Source organism: Chamaea fasciata, unplaced genomic scaffold (genome assembly GCF_029207755.1).
Source record: "Chamaea fasciata isolate MVZ Bird 193981 ecotype frontalis unplaced genomic scaffold, bChaFas1.0.hap1 SCAF_7, whole genome shotgun sequence".
NCBI lineage: Eukaryota > Metazoa > Chordata > Aves > Passeriformes > Sylviidae > Chamaea > Chamaea fasciata.
Genome location: NW_027094092.1, coordinates 36,218,998 through 36,232,408, shown reverse-complemented (window position 1 = coordinate 36,232,408; position 13,411 = coordinate 36,218,998). Strand labels below are relative to the sequence as shown.

At 33.6% G+C, this 13,411-nt stretch overlaps 1 protein-coding gene across 1 annotated transcript in view; it reads right to left on the bottom strand.

Moving 5' to 3' along the window:
* Positions 1 to 1,553: 1,553 nt before the first annotated feature.
* ARHGAP5 (Rho GTPase activating protein 5) overlaps positions 1,554 to 13,411 on the bottom strand; it is a 46,573-nt gene continuing 34,715 nt past the window's right edge. The window contains exons 5-8 of the mRNA XM_066188404.1: positions 12,457 to 12,534; positions 11,359 to 11,490; positions 9,582 to 9,687; positions 1,554 to 5,248 (exon numbers count right to left, since the gene is read on the bottom strand). Of these exons, the coding sequence (XP_066044501.1) occupies positions 4,918 to 5,248; positions 9,582 to 9,687; positions 11,359 to 11,490; positions 12,457 to 12,534 (647 nt within the window). The 3' untranslated portion in view covers positions 1,554 to 4,917. The remainder of the gene's footprint in view (positions 5,249 to 9,581; positions 9,688 to 11,358; positions 11,491 to 12,456; positions 12,535 to 13,411) is intronic.

Here is a 13,411-nt window from a genome sequence, read left to right as displayed (position 1 = left end):
TTTCTACTTCAGTAAAACACTGCAAAAGCAATTTAGAAGCCCCTGACAATTCTCACCAGTGACAAAGCTGAGAACTGCAGGAATTGATGAGAACAGCCATTCTACCCTCCCTTCACGTCCTGAGTGATGAGGTAGAAAGATCTGTAAGAACAGACAGATTGTGACACCATAATTTTGGGGAAAATATAAGCTACAGCTACGCTGCAGAAACTGGTCACATAAGCAGCCAGAGGTACTCTGCAAGTCAGCGCATCTAACCCTGAGGCATGGACATGCAGTTGTTAGCTAGACTCACTACAGGATTTCTCTTCCACCCTTTCTCAAACTCAAACAGCTTCTAAGTAGAAGCAACAACAGTCTTTTGTTATTATCACACTATAAAACTGAAAACACCACAGCTGCTGCACTGCAGGCATTCAGTGACACAATTTCATTTCCTGTTTTCTAAATCACACCAAACAAAAATCGGTAATGGTCAAATTATCAAGTATACTAAAGCCTATTCTGCAATATAAAAGCACTATGGGGTCAGCTGGGCATCAATGACAGTCAGTTCAGCAACAAAATTTCAGCTCTAAACACACATGCATTGTATTCTATAAGGAAGATGAGAAACATATGGGAAACAGCCATAAGATGCACTAGCTACACACTTGGGAAAGAAATCACCAGTAAGGAAAGGCAGGAAATGTTCAGTTCACTAATGATGACAGATTAACTTCATGCCTTTCTGATTCCATGGAAACCATGAATTAGTTGAAGGACTGAATCTGACACAAGTGATCACTGATGTTACACTGGTTCTCTGGGACAGCTACTCATAAGAAACTTCAGTCTGAACAGTGCATTATATTTCAGTCAGATTCAGTAGAGCTGTTTTTTGATAAAGCAATCTAAATAACTAAGATTTGAACACTGAGGAAATTAACATGCAACATGAATCCTATTTTGAGATTGAAGTGCTCCAGTACCTGAATGTGTTACAATATATGTAATATATATGTGTGTGTATAGATATAATAAAACCTAAACGGTGTTCAGATTTGAAGACCATCAGGAAGGTTTTGCAGTTATTTCTGCACCAGCCATATGACTCAAGGTGTTCAGAAAAGACTAAGTAAGCAGACACTGCAAATGTGAGAACTATAACCAGTACTACTATCATGGCTGTGTTTGTCCCATACCATTAGCAGAATTATGACCAATAATGTACAACTCTGATGATTTAAACCTGACCTTAAAAGCCCAGTTTTTACTTCAGGTTTAAAAATTCCACAGGAAAAATAAATTTAAGAGACCCACAAGAGACAGCCTCCCACCCAAGAAAAACTTAAACACACACTGCACTCTTACTTTAGCAAGATTTACTGCTAAATTTCATTTCTGTGTCTGTGAAAGATAGGGTGATTTGCCTTTAAAAATTTAGTAGGCAACTAAACTGAACATTATACACAGTATGCATCTTAGTATTTTATTTGTTGCATCTTTTATACAGAATAAGCTTCACTGATATTTAATTCACTGCAGTATTCTCTTGATGTAGCAACAAAAGATTACACTATAAACAAAGAACAAAATTTTTACTTGAAATTTTAAATGTGTGCAATTTTTGCAGTTGACAAACAGCATCACAATTACTGAAAAAAAAAATGAAAGAAGGACATAAACTATGGCCTGGTTTTTTAATCTCCAATTGATAGTTTTTCTATGTTTATCATAAATATGGGAAGCTAAGCTCCAGCAACTAAAAATAAACATACCTACAAATTCCTAGCAACCAGGATTCAAATAAAGGAGAAAACATAACAACAGAGTTTCTTTTCACTTAAGTTTACATCTGCAATCTATTTACACTATATGAGCTTAAATTCCACAAGACCATGAAGGGTAAGGATTTTTGAAATAACCTGTTAAGCATTACTTAAAATGGCACTTCTGTAACTCGGGTCTGGGATTTTAGAACTGCTAAAACAGTGAAAGACAGTACACTGCAGTATGTCTATACCATTATAACATAAAAAAAGAAACTACTCCATAAAGTGTCACTGAGATGGCTCAATCAAAGTAATATACATTTGCATCTTTATCAAGATAGATATTACGGTAAAAATGCTCACATTAAAAAATATAGTTATTATTGTTTGGATTTTCATTAAAACTAGAAGGGTCTACATGAGCCAAAGTATGAGGAATCAGGATATAGTAACATGCTTCCTCATTTTATAGCACTAATAAAAATAATAATAGAGAAAGCTCTATTAAAAATCTTTAATAACCACAGTTTAATTTCCTAGTATATTTTAAAAACTTTACTATGTGGGTGTATGTGCATGCATGTCTGCATAAACACACAGATAAAAAAACCTCAAAGTGTATATATTACACTTACACACATGTCCACATTCCTGCATACAACACTTCCAGAATGCAAACAGCATGCAGGGACTCTTCCATGTGACAACCAGGCGCCACATGCCAGGCTTTAACTTCTTTATGTTTATCCAGTAAATGTAATAACCCTTTTGTATTTGGCTGAATGGAAGTGTTAAGATTCTTAAAAATAACGGTGATTTAGCCATTTAGCCACAACATCATACACAAAGAAATGGTACTGCAAATACTGCAGAAAGTTCAACATGAAAGTTCATCATGAAATGGAATGTAAATTATTCTAAAAATTAGTATCCAAAGACTTGTTAAATACTATGGCAAAAAACTTGGAATTTATAGAAAGTTTAAAATGTAATTCACATTACAAAGACTGGAAATACTTTATAGATGGAATTTTTAATATGGATATGACTGGTATTTATTTTTAAGCTTACTTCTATTAGAAATAGACTTGTTTCCTGTACAGGTGATGCTTTGTCTATGCCATATACAGTAGAAAAATAAATTCTTTAGCAACCTAGAAATAGTTTATAAAACTCTTGAAGATTCATTTTCTTTGCTAAACATGCCAAGATTAGACTGAAAACTATAAATAAAAGCTATATAGACAACAGGTAAAGTAGAACAAGTTAGGAATACTACAATTTACAGGACAGACTTTATTGTACTATTAGTTCCTGTGTGCTTTGCAATAGGAATAGGGTTGACTTTTCTTTTTTGTTTATGTTTTCTTAAAAAAGATAATTACTTGCAAGAATATAACACAATATCAAGATAATTTATAATATACATGTACTTCAAACAGCAGCCAGGTTTATGGTATTTTAGTAATCTAGAATGATAATCCAAGTCATTAGAAGTACAATACCTAGGACATAAGTGGGAAAGGCAATTTTTATTTTGGGAAAATGGAGCAAATCAATCTCTTAATAAAAGCCTTAATTCTCAAAATCATCTATTTACTATAATACATACAAGACGATCTTAAATCTTGTTATAAGTGAAGATTACAACAGCGACCATCATAAAGCTTTTTTTTTTTTAACTACACAAAACATTCTAGCAGCTGAATAAGCCAAAACTTTCTTCTTTGCAGACCTAAAAAGGTACATTTTGAGCATGAAAGAAAAAAAAGCTGCTATGAAAAGTCTCACAGGTAGTGTTTATCTACGGTCTCCCCTTTGCTACAATTTGTAACCTTCTAATTTTTTTACCACTATCAAAATATTTAACCAAAAGATTTGTTTAAATTAAGCAGCATTCTTTTACAGCAAAAATGGTACCAATATAAAAGTAAAATAAATGGGAAAAAAAAAGATAATTTAAAAATACGGTGAAAAAAAAAAGAGTCATTTGAAATTTTAGTACAACATACCACAGGAAAAAAAAATGAATACAAGTTTATGTGATTTTATATATACACACTCCAAAGAGGTTAATTGTCAGTACCCAAAGTATTTATTGCCATGTATTAGCAATGCATTTTTGTATATCTTTAGAGGGTCACATAAAAATAGATTTAAAGAATAGATTAATTGAAGTCCTAGATTAAAACATTGTTTGGTTTAGAGAATTTTACTACAACAAAAGTCATGTTTATGTATGAAAAGTTATATAACCTTATATGAAAATGTCATGAACTATTTTCTAAACACTACATGTATTCCCAAGTGGGAAAAATTAAAATATCTAAAATATATTAGATTAAGTTTACAAGACCATCAATGATCTTTCAAACATGCAGCTGTTTACAGAATTAACAGTTTTACAAAATGTTTAGTTCGGTAATGGAACATAAAGAAATAAGTAGGCAACATCAAAATTTTTGTACAATATTTGAAACTCACTTTTACAACAAGCATGTCCTTGGTATTGTGCTGTAAGAAATAATAAGCAAGTTCACCCACCCTTAAACTGTCCACAGGTTAACTTATAAGTAAAGATGGATGGCGAGGGATCATAAAATTCTCAACAGTGCATTTTGCATTCTTCCATAAACCACCCTAAGCATAAAGTCACATAAGTAGCCAGGAGATTACAAAATAAACTATAGCTGGGCTTTAGTTGTTTACACAGAACGCTTGAATGTGAAGAAAATTGCCAAAAATAGCATGTTAAATAACAAAAACCAGCCATAAAGCAGGCTGTAAGCATTGAATGTTTCATAAATGTAATTTTTTTAAATCATTTAATTTCTATAGAAAAATTTTATTCACAATATATTGTGACAAACCGTCACAGGAATGATATAGTGATTGCAATAAGGTATCATGCAGCAGCAGCTTTGTACTTTATAGCTATTTTTGCTTTTAAAAATTAAACCTCTCCAGTCATGCTTACCACATAGTTTTTATCTGCAGCGTGTACAAATGAGGAACACAGTACGGGATATAACAAAAAGATGTCCAATCAGCTGGATGGGAATTATTTTTCATAAATATGAAGTACATTACTGTATCCTGAAACATGCATGTCTATAGCTTGTCTCTACTGTCCAGCGCCAGGCTGCCTGCAATCATCTTCTGTCTATATAATACCAAGAGGGTCTGCTGGTAGCTGTGACTGTATCAGCTGAGGCTGCAGCGGGGGTGGCAGCTGCAGGGGTACCATGGGCTCCACCATCTGCACTGGGTTGGAAGGCGGTGGCTGACATGCCACTGGGTTGGGTGCTTCTACAATCTCCCCGTTGTAAAAGAAAAACTGACATTGTTGAATGAAGGTCTCTATAACTGATTGGTGGATTTTGGTGGTAGAAAGGAACTCTTTGTTTTCAAAATCAGGTCTCATCAATGTAGGCCAGAAACAAATCGATAAGTTATCAGCAGTCATGAAGTTGGTCTTATATTGCTGACTAACCCTGAAATGAGAATGATATGCACAGAGTGAATTAAAACCAGGATGCAATTGACTAGAAATATTCTCACAGCACTCTAACTGTAGGCATTATTACTAAACAATCTTACAATTTTTGCTCCTTTCCTCCAGCGATCCATTAAAACAATTGTCCTTGAATATTTCATGCAATTATGCAGAAGCAAATTTAGAAACCATGTCACTTCCAGATTTGGATAGTTAACTAATATAAATCTGATTAAGCCTTTAATTAAGAAAGAAATTCAACATTCCACCAGCATTCTGAACGACAGTAACAAACAAACCAAAACAGGTTCTTCATGTATTATCTAAATTCATTATTGCAACACTATTGCCAATCAAACAAACAAACAAACAAAACTCCAAAGAATGACAAAAACATCCTGTTACCAAATTTATCATCTACAAGTAAACACCTACTCAGAAAAAAGAAAATGCTTTTCACAGCAATAGGCTAGAAAGAGCCAGGGTATTTTGTTTTCTAAAATATTCTGCATTCTAAACTGGCATCACAATTTTATCTAGAAGTAATTACTGAAAGATGCATGAAAAATCGTATGTTAATACATCTGGCAAACACCTAAGATATGCGTTCAGCTGGAAATATGCATTTCCTGTATTACAGTAGATATCACAAAGATAGCAGAGATACAATTGTCCTGTAGAAGTAGATAGAAAATAAAACTCCAGAAATTTGTCAGTTACAATTTTGATGATTAACAAGAGCAGCCCACAAGAATTTCTGACAGCTGGCTGTAGTCCATAGATTCAAGAGCTGTGAAAGCCATAGTAAACACTAGAATTAACACTATAAGAAAATATTTCCACTCATTTACAGTGCATGTATAATGGTTACAATAAAGCATAAAAAATAGTGTGAAGGTATACAAATACTGCCTCTCAATCTGTTTTGACTAAGTTTGGTCCAAAGGACATTTGGATACTATTTCTGAGTGGCAGTAAAATTCATAATCTCTTTGCTAAAAAAATACATTTTAAATTAATTTACAGATCAAAGAATAAATGTAAGGTACATTTTGCTTAGCATTATTATTAACATGCTGTATCATCACAATCACTACACAAAATAAATGAAGCAATGGGAACCTATGGCGAGAGGTGAGATAAAGAAGGCACTGCACCTCTTCCCCAACAACAGCTCACCATCAGCTTCAACAAAATGAACAATCAACTGCATTCCCTCCTGTGTTTCAACTTTACCTTTGTACTTTCTAAGAGTAAACAAAACCCTACCAAATCCGTATGTTGGTCTCTCACCAAACTTTCTCTAACTACTTTAGAATCATCTTCTAAGTGCTCAGAAAATGTTCTTCTATGTTCACTCAAAATGAAACATGACATGTCTCTTTTGAGCCTGCCCACTTCCACCACTGCCATGTCTCGGGAACTTCAAACAGTAAACCCACTCTGATCAGACTTTAAAAGTTGTACACTGGTGTCTTCCCAGACTTCAGAAGCATATTATGCCATATTAGTCCTTACGTATAGAGGGTCTTGTTACCAAAGAACATACATAAAACACAACTAGTATCAAAAAAGCCAATGTCAACCCAACACTATCCTGTTTAAAAAGCTCACTTCTGCTTACAGTAAATCAGCCACAATTACTTGAAATGCTCAGAAAGTTTCTTATAACACTAATGAAAAATTCATCTCACTGTTGCCATTTACTGAATTCTTACAGTTATTGGTCTCGTATCTTTTGTTACTCATCCATACTTGTATCTTTTGTTTCAACAACCAGGTTTTGTGCTTGTGGACACAAAATACTATCAATCACCAATCATTACTAACTACACAACAATAGCACATATTTTACTGTAATGATGCAGGATGTAAAAACAAAGCATCTAAAACATTAGCTGGTGATGAGAGCTCTTTCATCATGTAGAAGACTGCTTTACCTCATTAAATGAACAATTCATTTGGCAAACAACATTTCCATTTTAATTATACACCAGCAGTAATTTACCATGAATTAAACTCTTAAAAATAAATACAGACTGTCAAGAATTTAGCTACAAGTTGCCTTTAAGATCTGTATACAGCTGTATCCACCTTTCTACATATGCAGTTGCTTACATCCAAGCAGATTTCTTGTTGAATGGAATGCAGCTACCTGACACTGCAAATGAGATAAAAAATGACAGCCTTTCTTTAAGAAAAGATAATTTTGTTACTAGCGATCTGCAATGTAAATCATTAATAGAGAGGACCAGACCAGAAACCAAAGGCCAATGTGTATCACTTATGTTCTCCAGTAAATTCCATGATTACTAAGTTTCATTTGTTTGTAGATATGCAGGCATTAGAACCTACCAAGGAATTTTTAAAATTATGTTTAGCACTTTTACTTGCAGCAATCTAGGTACTTGACATTGTAACATTCAGCTGTGCTATGCCAATAGGTGACCAGATGAAGACTTCTGACAGTTCCAAGACTGTCAATCTTCCACAAAAATTTCTATCAGGTTGATTAAGAATTACCATTTCAGGAAACTGATAACTGTCAAGTCTGAGATGCTTCATTTTACTTAAGACACTTGCAAGCACATATTGAAGTTCTGTAATATGGGCATTTGTTCATTAATATGGTTTTATCTATTTTAGGGCTGTATTTGTATTGAACAAGAGTACACTGGAAAAAATGATGCATTTCTCTGAAAAACAAAATGGACAACTTAATAAACATTAAGCAAGTTGTATATGTGATGGAAAGAAGTGTAAAAGTAGGCACCTAAATTCCAAAATCTTACACATTCTGTGAAAAGTGCAAATAGAGAGTACCTATATTCTCCCTCTTGACTAAGTAGATAAGTTAAAGGTTCTTATTTCTACCCCTATACTACAAGCTCAGTTAGATCATTAAGAATACCTGAAGAAACACATGGACAGTAATCCAGAACAATTAAATGTCATGAAAAGCTTGTATGTATGTCTATACACAAAATTACCTGGCTGAAAAGTAACACTGCACAGAGAAAGACAAGTCCTGATGGACAACAAACAGAGCAGGAGTCAGCCAGGTAACCCTGTGGCACCCTAGGCTGCGTTAGGAGCGCTGCCAGCAGGTCTAAGGACCTGATCTTTCCCCTCTACTCAGCACTGCAAAGGCCACATCTGGAGTCTGGGATCCAGTTCTGGACTCGCCAGCACAACAGACATATGAACGCTGGAGTGAGCCCAATGAAGGAACATTAGGAAGAAGATCATTAAGAGATCAAATATCTCCCAGATGAGGAAAAGCTCAGGGAAAGTCTTATCATTGATTTTAAATATCTGATAGAAGGGTGTAAAGAAGATGATTTGGAACTCAGAATTCTGAGTGGTGTTCAGTGACAGGACAAAAGGCAACACCCACAGGAAATCCTCTTAGCATAAGAAAAGACTTTACTGTGAGGGTGACTGAGCACTGAAATAGGCTGTTCTTCGAGACTGGAATCTCATTTCTTGCAGATACTGAAAACCTAACTGGACATCATCCTGGGCATCTGTTGTAATCGACTCTGTTCTGTTCAACCCCACTGCTTTGATAATCTCCAAAGATCCCTTATAACCTCAACAATAACACAGTTAATCAATCTCATTCAGTGGATTTCAAAGAGTAATTTCATTTTAGCTGAATAAGAAGCACAACTAACTGGTCTTTTTCTCTCTCTTTTTATGACAATATTGTACACTTAAAACTCAGATTACGATGTGATATACATCTATTAATACTATTTTAGTAAATTTGGAAATAACTTCTAAATATAAAAAAAAAAAATTCTATGCAAGAGCCAAAATCTAAGAAGCAAGTGTAACCAATTTACTATTACTTACAGCTTTGTTTTACATTTTACTATTCAGCACAGGGTTTGGACTCTATATTTTTGATTTTGATGACCCTGTTTTGGCAGGAGGGGGGAAGGGGGAGAGGGGAAAGAGGGTGTTTAGGGCAAATGACTCGAATTCCTTAAAACCTACATTAGTCTACAATTTTAATAGCTATTATTTCCTGGGGGGAGGGTCTGTAATAGTTATAATTTGGTGCATAGTTATTAATAGGTGAAGTTATTCTTTCATGCTTTTGTTAGGCACAGCATTCTTACTAACAGCATTCTTATAACTTTATAGTAGCAATGATGCCCGATAAATATGTCACTAATATGTAAGAAACAAATCTGTTATGTTTTATTATTCAACTGTATCATTTTCAATTCTAGTAGATAATTCATTGTTAAAAACACAATCTTTTTTGCAACTTAACAAAATATACAACAACTTCCACAACTTAAAACTGAAAAATACTAAACCTGTTTAGATGTGTTATTATGTATTTGAAGACATCATAGTTCACTGGGTAGAATTTCTTCACAATCTCTTTTAACTCGTGTAGCCGTTCTGTCTTATCCATGATTTCTATAGAAATAAATGACATTTTCTGACACATCTAGAAAGACATACTGAATAAAGTGTTGCTAAGTCCTTTTCCTAGTATAATGGTACAGGTAAAATACCCACAAAGAAATACTGAATGAGAAAATATTTAATAAAATTCCTATTTCCATAGAGCAACTTCTTTATTATAGTTTTTACTGGTTACTCTAAGCACACTAAGTACACCCACTGCAAGTTTAACTAAGCACTACAGTATTTTCCTGAATTTAAGCAGAATTATTTATCTGTGTTCAGGAAATAATTACTTGGCTAGCTTACTACTGGCTTGTAGAATAACAATGTGACAGGGTCATTTCCTGTTAAAGAGTTCCCTCTGCTTACATACTGTTATGACAGAAAGACATTCATATGAGCTTAGAATATTCTTAAACTTCACAATTATTAAAATAATAAAAACATTATGAATAGGGCTGGTGCAGCTGTTTTAAATATGCTGCCTAAAGAACAAGAGGAATTCTTCACAGGCCCAAAGGACTTTATTCATGCTTCGAACAGGAAATAACCAACATGTAGGAAAGGAATATGAAATACAGTAACAATTTCATTTTAAAAAACCCTAGCAACTAATGCTGTGGATCCATACATTCTGCAGAATACGCTTCTAATCAACGATGATTCATATTATAAAAAGGAATACATAAAAAGTTCCCCTCTGTTACTTGACTGCATTGCTACAAAGAACTTTGATCTACTCTAATATCATAGAAAAAATGTTAAATACAGTCCAGTATATCCCAAATATAAATTTAATGACATAATAATGGCATTTTAAAATAGTAATTACATTTCTATTCTAAGCTATTTCATGTTTTGACTAGAATTTAACTGTTATACTTTTAAGAAAAAAAACCAAAGTAACCACATTAAACAAGCAATATGCCCAAAAAGTACAGCAGAAACACCAGAAATAGGTATTTACAGATATTATAAGAAAACACAAAATTTCTAATGAGCTAATATATTAATCAAGTCCAGGCCCAAACCATAGGCTTACACTACTGTTTCCATGTTTTGAACAAAAAATACTTTGGAATATTGTACATCACAGTCGTATTCTGGAAAAAAAGTGTGGTGGTTGTTATGTTGAACAGCTTGCTGCCAATACAAGACATTAATTTCAAAGACAGGAATACTATGAAACATCTGAAAAATGTTTGTAAGGCAAAACCAAGCATCTTGCAAAAGTTAAAAAAAAATTTGAAAAAAAAAATCTAAGAGAATTAGAGAATTACCGTAATACCCCATAGATGTGTCTGATTTTTAAAGTCTACTTTGAAATTAAGACTTCATGAATTCAAGGGATTTTTCCCATTAACAACTGCAAAGCTGCTCCAAGAGCTTTTATCATTTTTATCACTTAACAAAAAATGGAAAAAAGCAGATGTCTCCCAATTAAATTTTCTAGGAAAAGAAGAAATAAGCTACAAACTTACTTTGAAAAATAAATTTATTACATTCATCTCATTATATATAATTCTTCTAATTTTAAAGAATATTAAAAAATACATATGTCTAAGGAATTTAGAAAATATTCAGTGCAGATAGTCCTTTCAACTTACAATGAAGTAAAAATAGCAATATGGGCAATGGAAATAACACAACTAAATCAAGAAAAGGTTATTTATTACTTACTTGATGTTTCTAACAACTCTTGATGCAAAGAGTAAGGAACTAATGGCTCTGGCAGATCTGCAAAGAAAGCTTTCAAAGCCCCTGCCACAGCATTCACTGTTACCCCCATTGATTCTAGACTGATATTATGATCTGCAAAACAAAATTTAAAAAATAGCAGTTTAAGTAAAACCTACCATTATGATTCCTTATAATACTTTATGAAAACAAGAATTTACTCAAAATACTGAAAACTAAAATTTTGCCAAATGATTATTAAATAAGGAAGGAAAAGGTGAACCTATTGACAAGCTGCTATCACACCACAAGAAATCAAATATAAGAAAATCTGACAGTATTACAAAACAGTAGAAGACCAGAAAAATGAAGTTGTCTAATTCTCCCCCAAAGACTTGAATGATTTTGTGTTTCTCATTAACTGGCTTCTGATTAATCAACTTTGCCCAGTAAGTAGTTATAAATTCTACTTCCCAAAATGTTGATAAACAGCAAAGCAAGGCGTAAAGAAATAGCACATTTATTTTCTTTAACATCTAGGAGATATTTTACTATTTTTCACAGACTCAACTTCATGATTAAAATCCAAGAATTTTTAATAAATATTTTCATTTTAAAATAAAAAGACATCAAAGTGAAGAACCTAAACCACAAAGCACATTTCACTATACAGTGACAAAGGCTGTGCTAGAAATTTTCCAGACTGAATTGGTAATGCGTATTACTTAAGAGCTTTCACCAAAGTATCAAGAATTACTATCTGTGGGGCAATAAGAAGCAGAAGTGAATGTCTTAATGCCTAGGACTGATGAACTGTTAACACAAGGAGCAGCTAAGACTGCACTTAAACTCTTTCAAACCTTCAAATACCACCTAGATAATATTTTAGCAGCACTTAAGCCAGCTGCAACAAGATTTCCCTTCCATCCTTGGAGTTTTACTGGTAATAACCTGGACTACACCAACACAACCCACCAGAGCATTAAGGACACAGTGCTATGGAAGTTGGTTTCAAAGTGCAATCCTTCTGTATTTCACTGTGATAAATCTATGGAGAAGTCATGGTCCGTTTTGGCGTTAAATAATAAAATCTCTGATTACCTTGATCAAACTGTTTCTGAATGTTGTCTTGATCTGTTTTATTTCCACTAACACGGTACAGGCCTTCAGTACACAACCCTTAGAAGAAGAGGAAAAATAAATATTAAAAAGCAAGTTTATATACCATAAAGCAAAGCGGAACCAGTTATTACTACTAATTCAGAAATCAAAAGTAGGAATATATTTCTTAAGTGCCTAAAAAGTTAACACATTTACGATTACAGTAATATAGGATTACCAAAACACTGTCAGCTGTCTATTGAGTCCATTACTCCATTTAAAATGAATCAGAGGAAATTACATTGTAGGATAACAAGACTCTGATGCAGATATTTGTTGAATAATGTACCCAAAATTATTCTCTTACTGATCTCTATTAGGCTGTTGTTATTTGCACTGTTTTTTTAATAATCAAAAACCTAAATTCTGTGGTACTCACAACATCTATATTTTTAAAAACCATCTTCACAGTTTGGGCTTAACAACTTATTATGGCAAGCAACAACACAGTAAAAATACTCTGCAGGGAAAAAAAATCAAGTATTTGTAACTGAATCCTGCTCTTTTAATTTCATGGTGTAACACACTCCTGTATACGACAAGAACTTAATCTTCCACCATGCTTTCCCTTTTACCATTTATATTTTATAAACTTCGAATCCCTTTCTCTTCACTTCTTATCTAAGGTAAATTATCACATCATTTACAAGTTTTTCTTTAAGGGTGGGGGAAAAGGGGAAAAGGAGAAAGGTGCTAGGAAGCAGAGGTTCCCCAAGCTTCTCATTATTACTTTGTTTTACCACATGTTACAGAGTTGTCATAATTCCATCAGCCTTTTAAGGCAAACACTGAACAGTGCACCTTAATTAGGCACACACACATACTTGCACACTCCACTCCAGTGATTATGCTTCCTACCACAACGCTATCTTTTTTTGCCCACAGCTACTCACTG